Source organism: Corvus hawaiiensis, chromosome 1 (genome assembly GCF_020740725.1).
Source record: "Corvus hawaiiensis isolate bCorHaw1 chromosome 1, bCorHaw1.pri.cur, whole genome shotgun sequence".
Taxonomy (NCBI): Eukaryota; Metazoa; Chordata; class Aves; order Passeriformes; family Corvidae; genus Corvus; species Corvus hawaiiensis.
The window spans coordinates 65,318,414-65,340,674 of record NC_063213.1 but is presented as its reverse complement, the minus strand read 5'-3'; the positions used below and the strand labels follow the sequence as shown (position 1 = coordinate 65,340,674).

General features: G+C 41.9%; 1 protein-coding gene across 1 annotated transcript; it reads right to left on the bottom strand.

Moving 5' to 3' along the window:
- Nucleotides 1-14,607: 14,607 nt before the first annotated feature.
- On the bottom strand, nt 14,608-20,155 carry LOC125328348 (transmembrane protein 14C-like). Its single transcript, XM_048308856.1, has 5 exons — nt 20,047-20,155; nt 19,760-19,843; nt 17,239-17,340; nt 15,376-15,463; nt 14,608-15,185 (listed from the first exon to the last, which is right to left on the bottom strand). Exons 2-5 carry the CDS (start codon nt 19,833-19,835, stop codon nt 15,128-15,130), a joined length of 324 nt encoding a protein of 107 aa, XP_048164813.1. The 5' UTR covers nt 19,836-19,843; nt 20,047-20,155; the 3' UTR covers nt 14,608-15,127.
- Between the last annotated feature and the right edge of the window lie 2,106 nt (nt 20,156-22,261).

Sequence of the window (22,261 nt, the reverse complement as noted above, 5' to 3'; positions counted from 1 at the left end):
TTCCAAAGAGCAGTTGATGCTTAGTAGTTGGTAACCACTGAGATTTCTTCCATAGCGACTGAAGACTTTTGCCGTATTTCATACTTTCTTGTTTTGCTAACTCAGAATGTGATATATATATATGTTCAAATACTGAAACAACAGACATTTTTATTCAAATGCTTATGCTTTTACCTTTTAAGTGTTTAATATTTACCTTTTATTATATTAGAAAAGGGCAAATTATATTTTGTACTTACTAGGTAATTCAGGTTTTTTTCTTAGTAGCTATGCTGAATTGCCTTTGGGTAGAAATTGGGCTATAATAACATACCAAAAGGCAGCATTGCTTTCCATTATCAAATAAAGTCATATGAAATGATTTGGATATGAAAGAAGAAGATGTCAAAACACGTTTTGTATTTAAAATTGACTGTATTATTATACAAAGAAAACCGACGCTCATTAAATAACTGCTAACTAGTGCTTGAACAGCCTGGAATGAGTAGATCCTAATCCTGATGTCTCAGTTGATTCATAGACTGGTGGGTAGGAGAAGGAAATTTACAGATCTGTTAAGCTGTCATTACTTTCTCAGTTCTAATGAACAAGTGGTTGACCAAGCTAAAATGAAGAAACTGAAATGCAGGAAATATACTTTCTTCACTTGCAATAGAGGCTCCAAGTGAAAAATGCTTGTTTATGACTTCAATAAGTGTTTGTCCCAGCTCACTTTATGCCTTGGCTCCCCATTTCAGTGCTCTGTTTTTCTTTAGAGCCTTGTTAGCAAACATGTTACTAAAATGCTGAGCTTTTAATTTGAGCAAACACTGAACCTGACCTGTCCCCACCTCTTCACAAGCAAGGGCCTTCTCTTGTGAGCTGCAAGGTCACAGCTGTCTTAGGAAGGATGGAAATACTCCATAGGAAGTGGGAGGGAGAGGCTGAGAACTGCTGGGAGCCTGAATGCAAGAACAACCTTCCAAAAGGTCAGAGATGGGTTTTCACATTCCCTCAGGGAAGGTGGTGAGTTTGAATTTGATTCTTCTACATCTTGAACTAATGCCTTAACTACAGAGTTCATGCATAAAACGGAATATACTGTCACTTTCAGATTTGCTGTTGGGGGAGGTGAGATGAACTTTGACTCCAAATGCAGAACAGGCTGAGAAACACCAGTTTGGGCACCATGGTGACAGAGCCATGCATTGAAAGCAATGGTCCTATCCAGAGTAACTTACATCTTTTAGGAAACAAATCAAAGTGTCTGCACAGAACAGACTTATCACAGCAGCTTTTCTTTGCAGCCAAGTATAATTAGGCATGTTCAGTATCTGTGTTTTCCCCATTCCGACTGTTCATGATGCCTTTGGCAATAATTAATTTTGTTTTTAAATTATGGCACTTCCCACAAATCACCTGGTGATCTCTTGCAGACTGTTAGTAGCTTCCAGACTGGAGGGTAAAAAGCTTTGACCCTGGAGACTCAACAATTGGAAAACTAACTGCACAGAAAGGTTGGGAGCACAGAAGGATAAAACTGGATTTGTGACTGCCAAAAGTGTTAAACTTTCCTAAATCTAGCAAAAAGTATTTTTCCATGTCACAATCAGCACATCCCAAAACAGAAACCAGATCTTCTGAGTTTCAGCCTACAGCCTCTCCACTGGGTCATGGTTACTGCACCTGCATTAATTTTGCATTCCCACATCTGATAAAAAAGCAGTTTTAAAGTCTTTAATTTCCAGTGAAACCTTCATTAACGCCAAGAAACTTCCAAGGCATCCTTAACAATACTGACTGACTCCCAATTTACTGCTCTTAAGTTAGACTTGTCACACAAATGGCATATGTTGATCATTTTCAGGAAAGAGGTTTCTCTGGTTTTTTTGTAACACGTTGATTAGAACCATCCTGTTTCCACCAGGGAAAGCAGATGATTCATACCATGGGACCTTCTCTTCCACATCGTTCATATGCACTGGCTACCTTCCTACTGCTGGAGGGAACTAAGATTCATTCTGGCCAGGCAGCCTGACCTCCAGAGAGATCCCTCTCAAGCGAGGGCAAGGAGATTTCCAGAGATGTCAGTCAGGCCATGTTCAGTGCTTGACACTGTGGAGTGCTTCTAAATTAGACCTCAGCTCTGGATAAAGCAAGATACATGATTGCAGATTTGGACTATGCAAACCAAGATGCTGAGGACTATATTTCCAGAAACCACATTTTCTGGTCTGTTATCACATGAAGATTGAGCCCCACCTCCCCTGGAAGATTTTCAGTCTTTCTGCTGTGCTAGCTTGCTTGCTTTATTAAATACAGAAGTTGCTGCATGCTCATAAACCTCCAGGGGAGGAGAAGTACTGCTGAGTTTTAAAGAGTTTTAAAAGCAAAAAATTTCCTGATTTTCTCTCATAACTCTCAAAACTCTCTTCTAATTTCTAGTCAAACAGCTGCCAAATTAATCAAATTTCAGCTTGCATGGCAAAACAGTGATCTTGCCAGTTTCTTGCCTATAACTGTTTAGTGTTCCTTCAACTGACTTCTGAAAGTCTGGTTCAAATGGATAATTGTTTTTACATTCATTTCGTGTTCATGACTGGAAGAACTTTGCCCTGCCCAATATATTGGTATAAAAAAATCTTCTTAGTAGAAAGAGATACAAGCCACATACAGGCATTACCTTTTAATCACACAAGATTGATGGATTGCCTGAGACAAAACAAAAATTACTGGTGCGGGAATGTCTGTTTATTATGTGGAAGAAATTTCTGTACTTTTCACAGAAGACGCAAGGGAAGGGGAGAGACAAAATAGAACAGAGAAGCAGAATTTGTTGCCTTACAAAAGGAATATGAAGATGTTCTAAAGAAATGTCAAGTTACACAGGGAAAGAAAAGGACTTGCAAAAACCCTCTGTTTAGAAGAGGTGCCCAAAAGAGGTGGCATAAAACAAGCACTGAACTGTACATTTACTTGGATGACTGGTTTGGCATTTTCTCACTTTTTGTTTGTAGGGAGCAAAACTTAGAACAGTTTGGTCAGGAACAAAATGTTTGGAGCATCTTGTGTCTCTCCAGGAATTTACTGTTGCTTCAGAATTTCACAAGTAGCTCTTCCAGTTACCCAAATAGTAATGGAAAAATGCTAAAAGAATCTGCCTGCCCTTACCCCTTTTTAATTGCTCCCTGGAAACTTTTCACAGTATCCATCACATGAGTCCTGTCAAACCTCCCTTCCAAACAAAGCTGGACTCCCTGCAACTCCCCCAGGAAAGAGGTGAGTATAATGTTTGCTGTCAGTGAGTTGGACTGCAGAGTACTTGGTAAGCTCCCCTCCCTGATGTATCCCTCTTCTTTTGATCTGCAAGGAGCTCCCTGCAACACTTACATGCCAAGGAACTGGAGATAACCTCACACTCGGTAATTGCTCTCCTTCCTTCCCTCCCCCTGAAATCAAAACCCAACTCTTTGCCATGACAGGGGCTCCTGAGAGGCAAAGAGGGGACCAGGGTTCATGCCTTCCATGAGCGGGTTGGGTGCTGGTGGCAGTGGCCTGGCAGTGGTGCCAAAGGGCTGTGTGAGATCTGGGTCACCTGCCTAGGGGCAACTGTGAGCCCACACAGCCATGGCCCTGCCTATAATGCTTTCTGCCTGCCCATCTGAGGAAAAGCTCGTGAAGAATAGAAGTCTCCCAAACTCCAGCAGAGGTTTAGCCATGCAGCTCTTCCCTTGACTGTGAAGCCCAAAACAGCATGTTTTTTTCAAGTGGGCAACTCATACACACATAACAAAACCTTCCTTGGGGAGAAGTAAGCCCAGAAGGTACCAACAACCAAGTAAGTGCAGGAGAAGTGGAGCCACAGATAAGGTGCCTGGATATCTCCCTGTTGCCTTTGCACGGACACTATGCCAAGCCAGCATTTGATTTTTAGGTCTTTACTTTTATCCAGGATCATCTTCTTGGTTGTCTGGCAGACCAGATGGTGTTTCTGCATGGGAACTATATCTGGAAAGTTTGGGCTTCCCTGAAGGGAAAGAGCTGACCAGGCATCCACTGGATGCTCAGTAAGCACTGCCTCTCGCATGTGTGGGCACAGCATCACCACAGGTTTGAAATTTGTTGGTGCCCAGCACGCAAAACCATCTGTACAGCACATGCCCACGGCCTTCCAGAAACTGGGGGGCTGCTGAGGAGGCATTTTGTCACACATGTGGGCATCTTTGTACCCAGAATCTCCTAGGGAAAAACTTGACAGCCCTCAACATGGATCTTCTTTTATCTGCAGATATCAGCAGGCTTCTCTGTCCCTGTTGAAAGACCCCTCTGCACATCCCTGTATCCATAACCCATCTTGTGTGCAGGCTGTGCTCCAACAGGCTGCATGTGATGCCTCTTTTCAGCCAAGATAGTGGGAGCTCTGTGGTTCTTTACTTACTGCCTTTTCACCTACTTGTTACATATATATTAGTGCCTTTTCATCCCACAGAAATTATTTTTATGTGCCCATAGGGCACATGACAACAAATGATGCTTTTCATCAGCAGGTTCCAAAGCACTTTATAAAGGAGCCTGGCATTTTTATCTCTGGTTCCTGTATGGGGACACTGAGGCACAGGAAGGTGGAAGTCTAGAGTCAGTCTCAGCTCAGCAGTGAATCCAGGGATAGAAACAATTTCTATTCCATTCAAGTCCAATACGATATAAAAAGAGGCCCCTGGGTTTGGTTGGTGTTTTAAGCTCCTAATTACCACTTTCTTTTATGTAACACTTGTATCTCATACCTTTTCTCTCCTCAGCTGCAGAAGTCCCGTGTTGTGCACCTCACCCTTCCCTCCATGGCAAAACAGACGGGAGCCAGCTGACAGGAATCCACTGCTTCTTTCTGGAACACATGTGATAAAAAGCCAGCAGCTTGGTTGGCAGGAAAAGACTGAAAAATATCATTGCAATTAATGTGGAGAAACTTGAAGCTACAACACCATCAGCAATTCTGCAGAATGAAGCATAACAGTGCAAAAAGACTAAGTGATGCTTTGCAAGCCATATGGGTGGGGTTTTTTCAGGGAATGCTGGCTAACTTTTAATAGATCAGCTGGATGGGCAAATTCATGAGTTTTTATGGCAGGGAATGGAATGAAAGCAAGTCTGTTGGATGGGCATCTGGTATTTCAGAAGGTGAGTATGAGAACCTCTGAGGGTTTAATACTGCTGGTTTAATGCAGAAAAAACTCTTTAATGGCAACCTGCCTGAGCTGGGGTTACAGAATCTCAGTCAAATTCAGAAGCAGAAGAGCGAGATCAGTACAGAGCAGAGTACCAATTAACAGCCTTGGTTTTCAAGAGCATCCTTCATTTGTCCTCTGAAATTTCCTATGTCTCTGTCACAGCTCAGTAGACAGCATTGAAATTTCCCCTATAAGTTATGAAGCAGATTGCAGCAAGCTGGAGAAGTGACACCGTATACATTAGAAATCAGTGTTAATCATACATAGATAAACAGCTTCCAAGTTTAAATATGTATGGTTCCTTGCCTTAGATCAGAGACTTACTTGAGAAACAAACATGATTTGTTAGGTAAATGCTTTTTTAATCCTCCTCAGAGATATGTTTCCTTAAAATAGAGTGTATATCCTTGTATATATAATACAGTGACACAAGGGAAAATACAAACAAACTACATTGAATATGCTTAGATGAGTATTTTCCTCTAGAGCCAGACAGTGGCAGCTCCAGGATCTCTCTTTGTTCCCCTTCCCCCAAGCACCCCAGCAAACACTGAAAAAGCAACTCAGTGTGGACTTAGAATTTCACAATTTTGGTTGGCTGGGTTTTGCTGGTTCCTTTTTCAGGGCAGGTCTCTACAGAGAACTGACCAGCCAGGGTGGGTTTTATCCCTTGCTCCCTTATCTCCCCCTTCCTTCCATTTTTATGAAATTGAATTTTTGCTCCCTGAGGGGAAGACGGGCAAAACAATTCAAACCAACAAGTGGAGCTGGCAGTGTCCGGCCCACAGTCAGGGCAGGAAGCCCATCTGCACCACAAACAGGTGCCACACGCTTGCGGTCACTGAGGTCCACTTGCTGTTCCCTCGCGGGGCAAGTGTCCCATAGCAGCCACATTCACCAGCCTGGAGAGCGTGACACAGCCAGCCCCAGCCTGGGGCGAGCCAGCAGCCCCTTCCTACCTGTGCACAGCTCTGCCCTGCCTCACCGGGGTGGCTGCCTTGAACTGCACAAGTGATGCACATTCACACTGATAGCAAAAGTAATGAGGGGTAACACCCAGGAGCATTTAACAACCTGTTAGCTGCCAGAAGCACTGCAGGAAGTTCACTGTGCACCGGGACTGGATGTTTTAGAGTTCTTTAGGTAGCCTACCAGAGTGATTTCACCTAAGCACTGGCCTCCTCGAAATAATCCCCTTCCTCTCACCTAATAAGCACATCAGTTCAGGTCACTGGCAGGGGAAATGCATTCCCAGGCACTATTTTCCCAAGGGAAGTGGAGAACATCCCAGCCATGGACAGGTCACACAACAGCCGGCTTCAGGAAGATGGTAATGCTAATTGATCTGTATTCATTTATTTAATTTTAGTCAATTACCCTGGAAAGAACAGGCTGCTGTCAGCTCTACCACCTCCCTGTGGGGGGCTAAACCCACAGCGTTTGCTCTGAGCAGGGACCGAAAAAATCCATTGTCTTGAGCAGGGGTGGCTGAGGTGGCTGGGGTGACAGCAGGGCTGGTGGTACACTCCAGGAAGCTGCATGATAAAGGTGGCCAGGGGTACCCATCCAGCCAGCCCCCATCTACTGCTGCCCTGGGAAGGTTTTAGGGCTGACGTTTTCTCTGGAGTAGCAATTGCCCACAATTGAGGGTTTTCAGTCCCAGTGTGCAGGAATCAATGGGTGGCCCATGAGACTTGCATTCGGGGACTGAGCTTTGCCTCTGCAGCTCCTCCTCTCCATCACTTGGTGCCCTTCTTCACACCGAGGCTTTTGACTGCAAGCTGACATGGCCCCTCCCACATTTCCATGAGAGGGGGGGTCCTTTACCTGGCTTTTTACTTGGCAGGACTCCAGATGGGCACAACCTTACACAAATGTGCAGTCCTAGTTATGTGTCTGGGCAGCCAAAGTCACCAAACTACCGATGTAAGAAACTACATAAGGAAAACATAACTGTTTGGAGAGCATGAGAGTTTTCTGCAAGCTATCAGGTTGCTGCTTCTTTGGGAAAGAGGCCCATCTACATAAACAAGGACAACAATAAGTTAAGGGAGGGGTAGCAGGAACGGGGGAAGAAATTAGGGTTCATGAAGAACTGCAGTCCCTGGGAAGGACTCACCTTGCAGAAGTTCATAGAGGTCCATCTCCTGTGGGAGAGACCCCACGCTGGAGCAGGGAATGAGTGTGAGGAGTCCTCTTCCTGAGGAGGAGGGAGCAGCAGAGGCAATGTGTGATGAACTGACCTCAAACCCCATTCCACATCAGCGAGGGCCACTGCGGGGAGGAGGTGGAGAAAATCAGGAGTGAAGTTGAAAGGTGTTTTTAGGATTTAATTTCACTTCTCACTGTTCTACTCTGATTTGATTGGTAGTAAATCAAATTAATTTTCCCTGTGTTGAATCTGTTCTGCTCATGACGGTAATTGGTGAGTGATCTATCCTTAAACCCTTTCGTCTCATTTTCTCTCCCCTGTGCAGCTGAGAAGGGAGCGATAAGAGTGGCTTCAGTGGGCATCTGACATCCAGCCAGGGTCAGCCCAACACAGATTTGAATGAGATCAACTGCAGTGACCCAGCTAAACAAGATGCAATTAACAGTAGGCTGACCCCTCTTACCCTTCCTTCCCCAAACCTCCTCTTCTCCTGTGTACACTTACTGCTCCCGGCGCAAAAAAAAAAAAAAAAAAAAAAAAAAAAAAGAGAGAGAGAGAAAAAAATTGAGATTAGCAGTAATTAGGTCTCACTTAACATGTTTTTTTTAAACAGTTAACTCTTTCCTGCTGCTGCGTTTTTAGCATATGCGCCACACCCTGTTTGTAGTTGATCAGGGAGCATTTGAATGCATTTACCATCATCTTTTAGCACGTCTTTTGGTGCATTGTTACGGAGAGCCCTGACTAAAGCAAGCAGAGTGTCTGTAGGTGACACCATACAGTTGATACCCTTGGTGAAAGGGAATACTCTAGAGGAAAGTCCTGATCCTGGAGGGCACCCCGTGGGATATATTCTATAAATCAAATATGTCGTAACAAAATCTGTGGATCTTTTCTCCCTCCATGCAACACAACATTCCCTAAAGAAGCGTAGTATAATGGTTGACAGCTAAGAGGAACAGGAATAATTGCAGGCTGCTGCCACCTCTGTCTCAGAAAGTCACAATGCCTTTTAATATTGGAAATATTTGCTTGCTTGACAGCATGGGAAGAGGATATACAGAAGAAAATGTTATTTGTCTTTTGGTTTTTATCACTGTTATGTGGTACTTACCACTGATAAATACCAAAACCATAGATAAACAAACAAAATGCTTTAAAAAGGTGGAAATAAAACTCCTGTGCAATCATGGTACTGTCTGTTGCTGTGCAGAAGCATGAATGTGTGTGTTAATTGCACACCTGGCCATGAGGAGGATGTAGCTGAAGTTGGGTCTGTGTTGATCAGGGACTCTCTGTGCTGCCTGAGAAACTGACTGCTAAACAACCTACTGTCCTTTACATAAATAAATGGATTTATATAAAAATAAATTCATATAGATGATATTTATAGGCGTAGGTTAAACACAGTGTCCTTATTTTTTGGCAGGGATGAGACAGTAGTGGCACATGACGGAGAAAATCTGGCGACAGGCCCTAAACTGATGTAAATGCTGCAGGGTTGCCAGGTGAGGTAGCGTCTGGGAACTGAAGATATTGCTGGATATAGGACAAACAATGCAGAGTGAAGCATCTAGCACACTGCTAAACACCAGGGATATGTAACCACACAGAGAACCAGAATGATCATTTTCACAACAGCTTTACGGATTAGAATACTTTCAGAAGATTTTAGGATTGCCATTCTGTGTCCATTGTCATGATTTTTGGGCTACTACCCCCATCATAATAAATTTTCCCTGCCTCCCAGTCCAGGCTTCATTTTTTAACAGAAGCAGAATCTGAGTAAGAGGACCAACCCTCCTCTCACCTCAGAATATTTTATGTCTTGTCGTGACACCACAGACCTGCAGGAATCTCAGTGAAGGGAAATTTCTGTCCAGAATTTAAAAGCGTTTACTTTGTTCCTACTGCTTTTCATCTATTTTCTCTCCTCCTGGTGTGTATTTTTCCGCCCTGCTGACTGTGGTACTGCATACTAATGGGGCAATACTTGGCCCATCCCCAGAGAAGTTGCGTGCAGGTTTATTGAGGAACAGAGAGGTCAGAAGGAATTTCAGCGCATCCATTAATTCTCCTACTGGTGGGATGCCTTCAGGTAACAGCACATAATGTGATCCCAATCATTTTCTGTGGTTATAACACTGCTGAAAGAGCATGTATCCAAAGAAACTTAGCCAATGCCCTCTCCCTCATTATATATATAATTATTCCAACATCTTACAAAACGATAATGTTTATGTTTTTTCTAAAAGCGTTTAGAGGAGGCCTGTCCTGCTAAATCCCCTCTGCTTGTGAGTCAGGCTGAGAACTTGCAGATTTTGTTTTTTGCTGTAAATAGGTGAGAAAGACTGGGATGATCTTCCAATACAGAAAAGCTTTCCTTCAGGGGGTGTAAGAAGAGTGGCAAAAGGGTTATTTTCATTTTTCGCGCGATTATTATCAGCTCCTTAGCAGCACGACCATTGGATTGCATAGTATGCTTGGTGAGAAAAGCCTTTTGCCCCAGGATCATTTCCTTTCATTCCTCAGGCCAGCGCAAAGGTAATAAAGAAGCTAAAGACCTATTCAGCTGAGAGAGCCAAGCATTTGTGTTCCAGCATTTGGAGTTCCAGGTCAGATAGCGACAAGTGGGCAAACCCTAACTTGGAAACAAGTTGATGGTTGTTTATCCTTGTCTCCAAGTCTCGGGGTGGGTGGGGTGTCCTTCTTCCCCGGCTGACAGCGGCCGCATCGGAGCCGCGCTGCCGCCCTCTCCCGGCTCGGCGCGCTGGAAAGCCTTCCAAAGCCCCTGCATTCCCAGCACAGGCAGCCACCGACTAACAAACAAACAAGGGGAAAAAATGGAAAGAGAAAACCAGGAAAAAGAAAAACCGAAACAAACACCAAGGAGAAAAGGGAAAAATTACAGAAAGGGGGGAAAAAAGGGTAAAAAAAAGAAGAAGGGAAAAAAGGGTAAAAAAAGAAGAAGGAAAAAAATAAAAAGGAAAAGAAGGGAAACAAGGGGGGAAAGAAAAAAAAGGGAAAAGATAAAAGAGAACAAAAAAAAAAGAGAAATAAGGAAAAAAGAAAAAATGAAAAGGAGCTAAAAAGATAAGAGATTAAAAAAATAGACGAAAAAAGGAGGGAAGGGAGGGAAGGGGAGGGCAGGGGAGGGGAGAAGAGGGGAGGAGTGAGGGATTGTTCTTCACGGAGGGGGTGGCCAAGCAGTGGAACAAGATCTGAGGGAAGCAGTGATGGTCCCAAACTTGTTGCTGTTCATTAATAAGCACTTGTACAGTGATCTTAGATACATAGTTCCATTTCTAGGTTGTTCTGCGTGGCGTCAGGAGTTGTACCCAATGATCCTATGGGTCCCCCCGAATTGAGAATATTCTGGGATTCTACGTATTAGTACTAAAGCTCAATCCCACTTAGTTACTGTGCTTGCAGGACAGGATCTCAAAATACATTAGCAATATATTAGCAAATGCTAACATCTCATGAAATAAGGGGAATAGACTTTTGTTGTACCATATTTTTTTCTCATTAGGGTTTTTCTCAAGGAGTTTCAAAACACTGTATGAACTACCAGCAATAAAACAGTATCAATTCCAGCTACCAATTCTTGCTCCTGGGGCAGGGAACATTTTAAGCCATACACTGTGTAAGACAGCAATGTAAAAGACAGACAGGGAAGGGATACAGAAAACATTATCTCCATTTCACAGTTCAGAAGAGAAGCACAAAAAGACTAAAGGGAACACCCAAAGTCACTTGTGCACTGGACTGAGCTGGGAATATTGCATAAAAGCATCAGCACTTTGATCTGTTCCATCATGGAATTTCAAGGAAGCAGGAGGGAAGATGAGGGCAGATGCCTCTGTGCTATTACTGACACAACATTTTTCCATTTTTACTTGTAGGGATTCTGGAGAAACAAAGACTTTCCTCCTCCTGTCATAACTGCCTGGAGGTTCTCCTGGCATTTTTTTCCCCTCCCATTTTTCCAGGTGATTAAGCTGTGCAGTCAGAAAGCATGACTGTAATGCCAAGAAGCCAGCAATTTTAACACCACAAAAGGATAATTGTGTAATACTTCAGGCCATATTAGTTTCAGCACAGACTGACCCTCAGCTGGTGATGACAAGAGTGCCAACAGCTCCCAGCACAATGACTGACAGAACTGGGACATGGCAAATTGCACTTTCAAAGCCTGCAGCAGAACAAGAGTTAGGGGACTCGCTTTGCATTAAAACAGCCTTGTACCATATTCTTAGAACAAGGGATAAAGTAGGACAGCACATGACTACTTCCCTTTTAAACCATTCCACTTGGAACATCTTTCATCCTCCTCTCATTCTCCTTTGCTGGTTTGTGAAAGACACTTACCTGTACTGCTAGTGTAACATTACCAGAATTCTTATTCTATACCACACATTTGCAGTAAATCAAAGAGATTTTTGCTACCTGCAAATGTCACATTAATTGGAAGAACAGCTTAGAGTTTGACATCTATCAACGTGTGAGTAACCTCAACACAATGGTGCAATTGAGCCTAAGTATATTATTGCTGTACTAGAGGTCTGAGTGTTGTACCTGTAAAGACTAAGCCATCATGGATGCACTCAACTGTCCAATATTTTTACTCTCCCCCCAAAATATTTGCTCACATTTTCACTAATTAGGTGTTCTATAACATTCCAAACCTGTATGTACGTGATGCTGCCTTAGTATCAGCAATTGAGGCACCACAGGTAAGATCCATAATTGGAGATCCTAGAGTTAGCCTGAAGTAAACACATAGGTAAAATCTAGGTGGTCCCATGGATTTTCCATGCTGGGCAGAGAGGAATCTGGGTTCCATTGCACAGCTTCAGAATGTTTCTGCATTTTTGCCAGTTACTAGTTAGCTTTTAAAGAAGACTTTAAAAATAGTTGATCCTTTTCCCACAGATCCCAGGAACTTTGCAATCTCTTCTCAGCTGTGGTGTGTCTTCCCCTGGCAAAATTCTCCCTGCAGGATATCCCACGGCCTGAGGCAAGGAGCCTCACGGAACTTGAACCCATCCATAGCAGGAACTGAAGGGAGCCCAACATCTCTCACTTTCCAGGACTTAAGGTCAGCAACTGTTATTACAAAAATAGGCTTAAACGCCCCCCTTAAAAAATTTAGGGCCAACTCCTACTTTCAAGAGATCATCTACCTACCAAAGTGAATAGGAAATTCCCTCCTCTGGTCCTGAGCAAGCCACTCAACAGAGAGGTAAAATACCTGACATCTCCTCTTGCCACCCAGCTTCTTTCAGGCAAGTAGATGTGGAATGGAGGACCTGGGCCTTCACTCTATGAAACGAGGATTTGACAACTCAAATTCTTTTCTTCTCTCAATTCTGTAATGTTCTGGATGCATGATTAAACTCTGAGTTGTTGAATCCTGGTGACTCAATATGTGTATAGTAAAACTAGTTTCCTGTTCCTGGACCTTTTTAAAAAAATCAGTATTCATTTCAGCTTGTGCTGACAGCGGAAACTGTAAGAAATATTAAACTAATATTTTTATTTTCAGAGTGTGCTTTGAACAGAACAGCCTTACTTTACGAGTTATTTTAGCAGTTCATTTCCCAAAAATAACTAAATCACTCTTTCCAAAATCCATGTACAAGCTGACTCATAACATGAAGTTCCACTCAAGTCATGGCATAGCCACAGTGGATTTAATGCAAAAGTAATTATCTCAGTTTACATAGAGACCACTCACAGTGGAAAAAACCCCCAGAAAGAAATCTTTTAGAATTAGCTAACAATCAAACTAAAAGCAGGAACAATCTGGAGAAAGGATGTTCATGTCTTTAATTCTTGAATGGCTCTAGAAAATTCTGTATCAGTGATGGGATTTTCTATTCAATGACACAGGGTGATTTAAAAATATAAAAAGGTAATTACAAAACTTCTGTTAGATTTTGCTTCAAGTATGGCCAAAAGAGACTATGATTTAACTGAGACTAGAATTTCAGATGTGCTTTAACATGTTTTTAGTGTTGCTCCCTGCACATTCATCCTGTACAGATGAGGCTATTTACAGATTAAGTCCCTGGAAACAAGATAGGTTACAATATGCAATATATTCAAAAACCTGGAATTAATTTGATAACTTTTGCTAAAAGAATTGGTAACAGACAGCATGACTGGCCCAACATCTATAGATCTGCTTATAATTACTACTTTCTACTACAGCAGCCTCCAGTCTACTACCATATGGGTGGCCATTGATCCACAACAGTAGAAAAGTCACTTTGACTCAATACTACTAAATGCCATTTTCAGAAAAGGAAATACAGGTGTTGAAGTGACCAACAAAATGGAGCAATTATGTAGTTTGGTATTTGCTTTATGCAGTTTGAGGCAATTTTTACAAATTCCTGTAAACACTACAAAATGGAAAGTAAGATGGAAGTTAATTTAAACCTGCTTTGCCATGATCATGTTAAGCAGTTGACAAGGTTCTGATATCATCAGTGGTATAAAGGTCCCAAAGTAAAATCTTAAATAGTCAATACATAAAATATCACTTTAAAATAAAGGTACACACTGTAAGAATCCTAATTTATCAATAATAATGTATCACTAAAGAATAAGCTGATAAAGGATTTTCTTTCACACATTTCTTGCCTCTCCCTTCCATCACAGTGCTAAGCCCATGTTAGCTGTGCCTGCACCAATAGAGCTGCAAGAGCCAGTGCAAGAGAAGCAGTCAAGGTTGGAGTGACAACAAAAGCACCAGATGGCACTGATGCCTCTTCCACACTTCAGTCCTCAGGCATCCCAGCAGTACAAGGAACCCTCCTGACTCCAGGGTTTCCTAATAATGACAGATTTGAAGAGGCACAGCCACTCTCCTAAGAGATAAAAATAAGATGCTGATACATTCTATTGTCAAATAAGCCTGTAAGATCAGAATTACATAGTGTTAGGGTATTTTATTCCAGTTATACAGTCTAGATCACATTCAACTGTTCAATTAGCTTAATTAATCGCTTAATTAATCCATGGGGTAAGTCCCTTTCAACCAACTTTTTTAATGCAGTGTTAATGAAGGCCCCTAATTTAATCTTCTGTCCCTCCATGTATAAAGTGATTTTTAAATATCATTGAAAGACAGCCCTTGGATACTAACAGTCCACTCCAAAGACCTCCACTGAGAAAACAAGGTGAAAAAAAGTACCCCTGTCTCCAAACACAGAAATTATACAAAAAACCCATGCCGAATAAAGGTTTGTAACAGATTTTACTTATAGAAAAGCATCATTTTAGCATCATTTAACAATAAAAAGGCAAGATCTGTTTGACATTATAAAGACATGGTATATCAATTCAGAATGCAACGGGTAAAGCACGCTGTAATACTCAGTATAAAAGGTCGGAGATACACTATTGTATTTAGCCACTTACTCCTGGTGCCTCTTTGTAGATATTTTCTTAATTACAGGTTCTCTCTGCTTCATACATGTCAGCAGTGTATTTTGGAATATACAAACATGGAAGCGTTAAAATACATTGAAACATGTCTGGAAAAATCAGAGCCAGGACCCATTTCTCTCTATACACATACAGCTCTATCTGATCATTGGAACAAATGGCACCTTGTATATAAACTGTCTGTTCCCCTTACATAAAAATGAGAAAAAAAAGTCTTGATACAGAAAATTTTTCCATCTTCTCACTTCTTCATTCATGCAACTTCATTATCAGGTTTCGTTTTCCAAATATTAAGATGTAAAATTAACAGTTACTTATCCTGGGGCTTTTCCAGCATCTTCAGTGCTAATCTTCCAACCATTAGCAAACTGTATAAGGGGAAAAATAATATAATTAAACAATAATAACAACAGTTTGTCAATTCATTTTCAAATATTTCACGTAAGGGGTGCACTGGAAGAAAAATGATACGCAAAATATGGTTCACTCTGTCTCAGCTTAATTAAGCAAATAAGAAATCACACACATGAGTTTAAAAAAAAGTATACTGTATTGTACCTGACACCAGCAATTAGCCCTGCAGGCATGAATTTTCTGGAGTTGTAAAATCTTGTTCCCATGACGGCAGTCAGTGCTCCAGAGGTAACTTAAAGGAGAGATTGCACAGTTCAGTCAGCAGAGATGTGTGTATGGGAGAAACACAACAGAATTCAAAAGTAACAGAACAGAGAGAAGCAACAGCATCAAGTAAAAAGAGAAACAGGGTTACTTCACTTGACGGACTAAGAGAGTCAATAAAATTGTGTAAATTTTAAAATGCCTTAGTTTGTAAAGAGTAAGTATTCTACATCAAGCTCTAGCAGACAGTGTACTCCACATGCTTCTGCACATACTCCTCAAATTTATTTTTCCAAATGTGCTCTTTTTGAGACTGGAAATAATTTATGATACACTGCTCTGGAACTCAGTCCTTCCCCACACAGGGAAATCATGAAAGTTGTCCACATAATTCCCCCACTTCTTAAAAAAGGGAGGGAGCATTTTCATGTCTAACTTGTAGCAATGTTCTAAGAATGAGCTAATTTATGTTTTCAAAAGACTTCAAAACGAAGTGTGCCAACCATCAGAGTTAAAGCTACTGTCCCTGACCACTTGACATACAGATAGGAGCCAGGTAGTTTCACTCAGTAAAATAGAAAGGACAGTCCCTGGAACATGGTATCTCAAATAAAGACTGAATGCTAAAAAAAAAGTAAGGAAAACATACACTGATGAAATCCTTAGCCTTAATATGCATCTGCTACCCAGTGGTAACAGCTACACACAACATGTTGTTCCAACAACTCTTTTATCCTCTACTGTTGCTTCTATGTGATGACTGGTCCTGCAGGATCCAGTTCATCTTCAGTCCTAACCATGGCATCCTTCCTCCTTAACACCAGCCTAAATATTGTAATTGATGTCTTCTAATCCCACGTAAGGAGATATGTAGGAGACTGGGACTGTAGTCTAATACGCAATGGAATTTTGTTTCAAACAGCACTAGAACACATCTTTTCCAAAAACTTTAAAGCATGAGAAGGACGAAAAGACTCCATACACGACTGAGTTACAGAAATGTATCTGTCTCTCCTATTTGGGAAAACATTTGACCTCACACTTCTTAGGCTCGCTGTATTTGCAGAGTATTCCAGTTATTAAGGCTTGACCACACACAGCTTTTGGCCTGTCCAGTAGGTGTGGAAGTGGACTGCCTGTAAACAAAGCTGAAGTGGAGGAAATGCTGGGCCTTCCCCTTTCACTTCTGATTTTCACATGTCAAAGATGCTATGTCACTGCTTCAGTAAAAAATGCTATAGTCAGTGGTGGCTCTTTAAATACTGACCAAGCAGTAACTCTCCACAGTTACCTTCTCAAATCAGGGGGAAGGGAAGCTCCAATTCTGAGAAGGAAGAAACAGCATTACTGAAGCTTGCTTCTCTCTCAAACCTCCCCAGGCATCAACACCTTTGTAATTCCACATATTTGTCATATATAAAAATAAGCCAGTCACAGTCTCTGCCATTTTCTTTGATAATAAAATAGTCTGCTAGGGGTATGGTCAGTCTGAAGGGGAATCTCACTTCCCAAAATTTTCCAGCCTCCTGCAGGATGCTCAAGGTAGGAGGATCCAGCCAAAAAGTGGGCACACAGGGGTCAGAAATCCACTTATTAGCACTTCCCTTGCACTATGATCCTTCATACACATCAGTATGAGACAGATGCGTGCTGGCAGCCACCAGTTCAGCAAAGTTTAGACAGAACTGAAATTAGATTTGTAACACTATCCCTGTTTAACTCTTCTGCAAAGACTTTTAGGTACTCATTCAAAATATATAGGCTAAATACAATCTTTTCTAAAAAAAATTTTAAATTACTTACTCAGAGAAACCCAAACGTTATTTGGATTCTGTGAGACCTGATAAGCACCCAGTCCAGCCAAACTCCCAAAGAAAAGACCAGCAGCTAGTGATGGAACACTACCTGAATAAGTAGAAGATAATGCATTTATTAGAAACTTTAAAATTAACTCGGTGAGCAGCTTCGTTTCGTAAAACACCAACAATAATAAAAAAAAAAAGATGGGCATTCATCATTCATTGTTATAAAGAAGATTAGAGAAGGGTTTTTGTAAGATATTGAGACCATGCTGATCAGCATCAAGAAACAATTCAATTACTCTTGCATAAGATACATACTGCATTAGTATTTAGTTCTCTAACAGCACAGACATTAATACACTTATGATTGAAAGAATAGTGAGAAATACAAAATAATTGGTGTTTTCCTTGCACAAACTGAAGCATGCTGTTTCAAAACAGTCTTATGAAAATTTCTTGAGGGGCAGTAAAGTAGATGGATTAAATTGTAAGGATTTAAGATCAGAAAAAAAGGACATGTGGGTGGAATTGGGCAGGAAGGCATTCAAAGAGTTGCCAAGGAACAGGGCAGAGTTGAACAAGAGGTCATATCTCCTAAGTACAGCTGAGATTTGATCCAAAGGTAACTACAGACTTTGGAAGAAGGTTCCCTGGACCCATCTAAACTTTGAATCAAGTCCTCAGTATAAATGATAATCTCAAACTACCAGAAAATAAAGAATACCACCTCTAAATTGGTGATTTATAGAATATACCAAGTAATGAAGTGGCATGATCACTGTGAGTGGTGAAAGCCTTCTATAAGGCTAATGGTACTGAAGCTGGTTCTTTACATATTCCATTCTGAGGTCACCTTTCAAAGACTTGAGATTGAAAAGCTAATCTGATAAAGATCTCCTCTCAATGTTACAGGAGGACTGCATATTGCTTCCAGAAAGTAATCATTCTTTAGTCATCAACAAGGTTGCTGTAGTATTGCTTTATATCCTGCTTCTGGTATAAAAAGAAGGGACAAAAATGATAGAAAGCACCTGATGTACTTGTACATGTGCAAGGAAAAGATGCACTCTCTAGTAGGTGGCTGCTTTACACAGAGTATGGGTTACCAAATTTGCGGGAGCTACAATGCTTTCCACAAGCCTGTGAAGCAAGAAACATCTATCATATCCTTGAATTTTACCTCAAGGCACTGTTTAAGGAGCTATGACACATACACCTCCTAGAACACATTACCTCCAGCTCAAGAAATTCCTATGTCTCAAAACACAGGGATCCAGAGAACTTGCTAAATGAAGACAGAAAAATTTATCAATCAATCAATAAATCATTCACTCATTCACTCTTTGATTGCCATGTTCTCATATTCTTCCAAATGCACCTACTACTGCCCCCTGTCTGTGTGAGTAAATAGACCTGGTTGTAAAAGAACAGATCACCAACTTAGCTCTAGGCATGAAAGTTCCATTTTCTTTTGGTTTCTCCAAGTAATTAGTAAGGATACAATAGCTCCTTTGTATGTTTTTTTTTTTCTCTCTAGCAGTCACCATATGAGTTTCTCATTCAAATGGTTCCCCATTCAAAAATCCTGTGACCTGGATTCCCTCGCCTGAGCATAACCACATCCACCCAATCAGGTTCCAGAGGCTTGAAAGACACCTATCCTTTCATAATGGCCTCGGAAAAATACAGATGCAATTAGTTACTTAAGTCCTCAGTATTGTCCCTTCTGTCCTAAACTCCACTCACAACCCAAAGGATAAATCAAGCCAATGGAAAACAAACTGGAATAGGCACTAGCATCTATGTAGTCAAATGCACTGGTAAGAATCTTACTGACTTCAGCAGTGCCTCTTCCTATCATAAAAACTAAGACGGCTTAGGGATTTTCAAAGCTGGAAGAGAGAGTGTTGCAGCAGGAATGAATACACAGTTCTGTCTGGAGGAGGGCTAACTCAGAAAAAGGCCAGGAAATGAAAGCAGTAGGTCAGAGGGTAAGCTTATGATGCAGAGCCCAGAAGAGGAACAAGTTTAAGGACTGATTTGCACTGTTTAGCTCTACTTGGAGAAAAGATAGTTCTGCAAGCCCTCTGCAGCTTGCAGTATACTGTTATCATCGAAGATTAAAATGGGAATAAATCTCTTAAGGGGGAAAAAGGGTGATTTATGTCATTTGTAGATACAGAACACTTACAGAATGCTTGTATTTTTAACAGCAGGGAAAAAGCCTTTCTGAAGCAAACTTATGACAGTTCATCTAAAGAGCACAGTGCAGATATCAGCATCCACCAGAAAGCAGATTATAGCCTTATCAGCCCAAAGCACCAGCTCAACTCAAAATCCACCACACCCCAACAGCAGCAAGTTACCAGCACATGGCACAAACTGATAACATTTACATCTGGGTCAACTTCAAGATAGGAGGCTTTCGTAAAAAGCTACCCAGCTCCCACCAAATTACTGGGGAGAGGGAGAAGCAGGTGGGAGGAAAGGGGGAGGGATAGAAGCACCTTTCGGCGCCCTACCTGCTTTTGCGTAGCCAATGATCCCTCCTGATGCCACCAGGGCGGCGTAGCCAAAGCCGAGCCAGTCCACTGCCATGCCGAAAACTGGAAGACAAAATTGGGGTGAGGATCAGCACCTCTTAACCTTTTTCAAGGGAGGAAAAAACCAAAGCAAAGCATTTTGCCGTGGCGGGTTTTTCCACGAGCAAGGCCTGCCTAAAGGCTAAGCTCTGAAGCGAGCCCAGGAGATGAAACCGGCTTTGTTAGGAAGGCAGCCCCGGGGGCACAGGGACACTGCGGGGTCTCACCTGCGCGGCGGCCCCGCTCCGCAGCACCCGGGGCGGAGCAGGCGGCGGAAGGGGAGGCGAGAGAGACACGCACCGCCCAACGCTTGCCTTTTCCGGCTGTTCTGAGAAAAGGGAGCAAAAAGCCAAGCACAAAACCCAACCGAAAACTCACCCAAGAGGCAGGGCAGGGTGCGCCCCGCAGCCCGGGATTGCGGAGGAGGAGGAGGTGCTGGTGCCTTCCCACCTACTTGCAGAGCTCCCGGGAATCCCCCCGGCACGGCGGGAGGCGGGGGTCGAGGATGCTCGAGCGAGCCCTGCTGCCTACAAATGACTCAGTACAGACCAAGTTTTGTGCTCATGTTCAGTGAGGGGCAAAGCTCCCGCAGAACTGCAGTAGTGTGCACCCAATCCATCCTAGTCCTGATCCAAAAGTGAGGTTACGTGGTACAGCTGAGAATTTGGGGTTGGGTTTTGGTGTAGCATGAGCTACAACTCTGGGCAGCCTACAGGCTGCTTCTAGCTTTGATCAGTAATTTCAGTATAGCTCTTGTATGGAAGATGTAGAGGATTTCCAGGACCTCCGAATTACAGGCTAATGCAACAGAAAAAGGAGTCTTCTGCTGTAGAAGTTATGCAACAGTGGGAGATGGGAAAGCATCTTGTAAAGAAAATGTTTGCCTTTTTTTTTTTTTTTTAATCTGGAAAAATGTAGAGATGTTTCTAACTACCTAAAAAGCTAAACTTTCTCTTTTCCGAGCTCCGAAATGGACTTCGTTAATGTAAATGATCCTCCATGATTTTACTCCAGTTGTCCATGCACTTATCTCCCATGGATGTTTCACCATATAAAAAGGAAAAGTACTCCTGTAGCCAGATCCCTGAACTGAGGGGCTTAAATTCCTCTTCATAATAGAAGGCATAAAACATGAGAGGCCTGTACTTTCTGCAAAACACAATTTCCCGTAGCTGCATTTCAAAGTTTCCCATCTTTATGAATTAGCCTAATGGTCAGAAAGTGGGGAGCAGTTTAATTCCTTTGTTGGCCTAAGTGCTTTAAATAGGAATCTCCTCCCTCCGTGCAAAGTGCCACAACCAACACATATCTAAGCTATACTGGATGGGGTTTCCTTTTCCATTCGAGCTGTGTAATAGCTATGAAGTTCAAGCTTCCCTGGGCTCTGCTTTGTGATCCAGCACAGGAATTCCCCAAGAGGGGAAACAGGAAAACTGGAAGAAATCCACAGCTACTGGAGCTATTGAACTCACCTGGGGCTCAGCTGAGATGCTGCTCACTGAGCTGTTGTTTCTTGCAGCTATGGCTCCATCTACTCTCCCAGTGTCATGTACACCCATCCCTTCTGACAGGGACAGCTTTCTCACTGCTGACATCTCCTCTCTCTGCACTGCTGCCTCCCCTCTACCATTCTAAACAGTTCCCTGAAAACCAGAATGGAAAATGTGCTGAAAAGGAAGATGTACACAAAGATACAACAAAAAAAACAAACTGCCAAGTACTCATTAGTAGTAGAATATTCACTCAAGGTATAAAAAATATGGGTTTTTCCCTAAGGACTGTTCTTCTCTGTCTCCAGGTCATAAATCGTTCTGAGTCTCATGAGATGCATAATTCTTTGTTACTACACAGGGAGTTTGGATTTTTACAAATGTCTAATATTTACTTCTAAGTCCAAACTTTAGAACCCAATTTATGTGGAACTTTTGCTTTTTAATTCTTAAAATTATGTGCTGAGTGGATTTTTCCTGGTGCTTCTGCAAGCCTGCTTCTGCAATTGTGATGACTGTGTCCATGAGCTCATGTATTTAAAAATTCAAATGATAAAAACTGGTTTAGTAGTGGCAGACATTTTGTCAAGGACATAAGCACTATCAAATAGACATAACACTTTACAAATGAAAACACTGTACACAATTCCCTTATTTAGGCTTATACTTTTAAAGTCTTATATTTACTGTAGAAGCCTTATGAATTAAAAATCTGTTTTGGCACCTTTCTGTCAAGTCAACAAACCATTTGAAGTTGTATATTATTTGCATGTATTTGTCAACACAAGCATTTAGGGTATCATTAAAATTAGAAGCTGTGTAAGCTCAAACTTAATCCCTTTAATGTTGAATTAAACTGAGCTTGCATAAATCAACTATATGGAATATCCAAACAAGGGGCTCTGATCATTTATCTAAAGTAGGAAAACAGTTACATAAGGTAAATATGGAC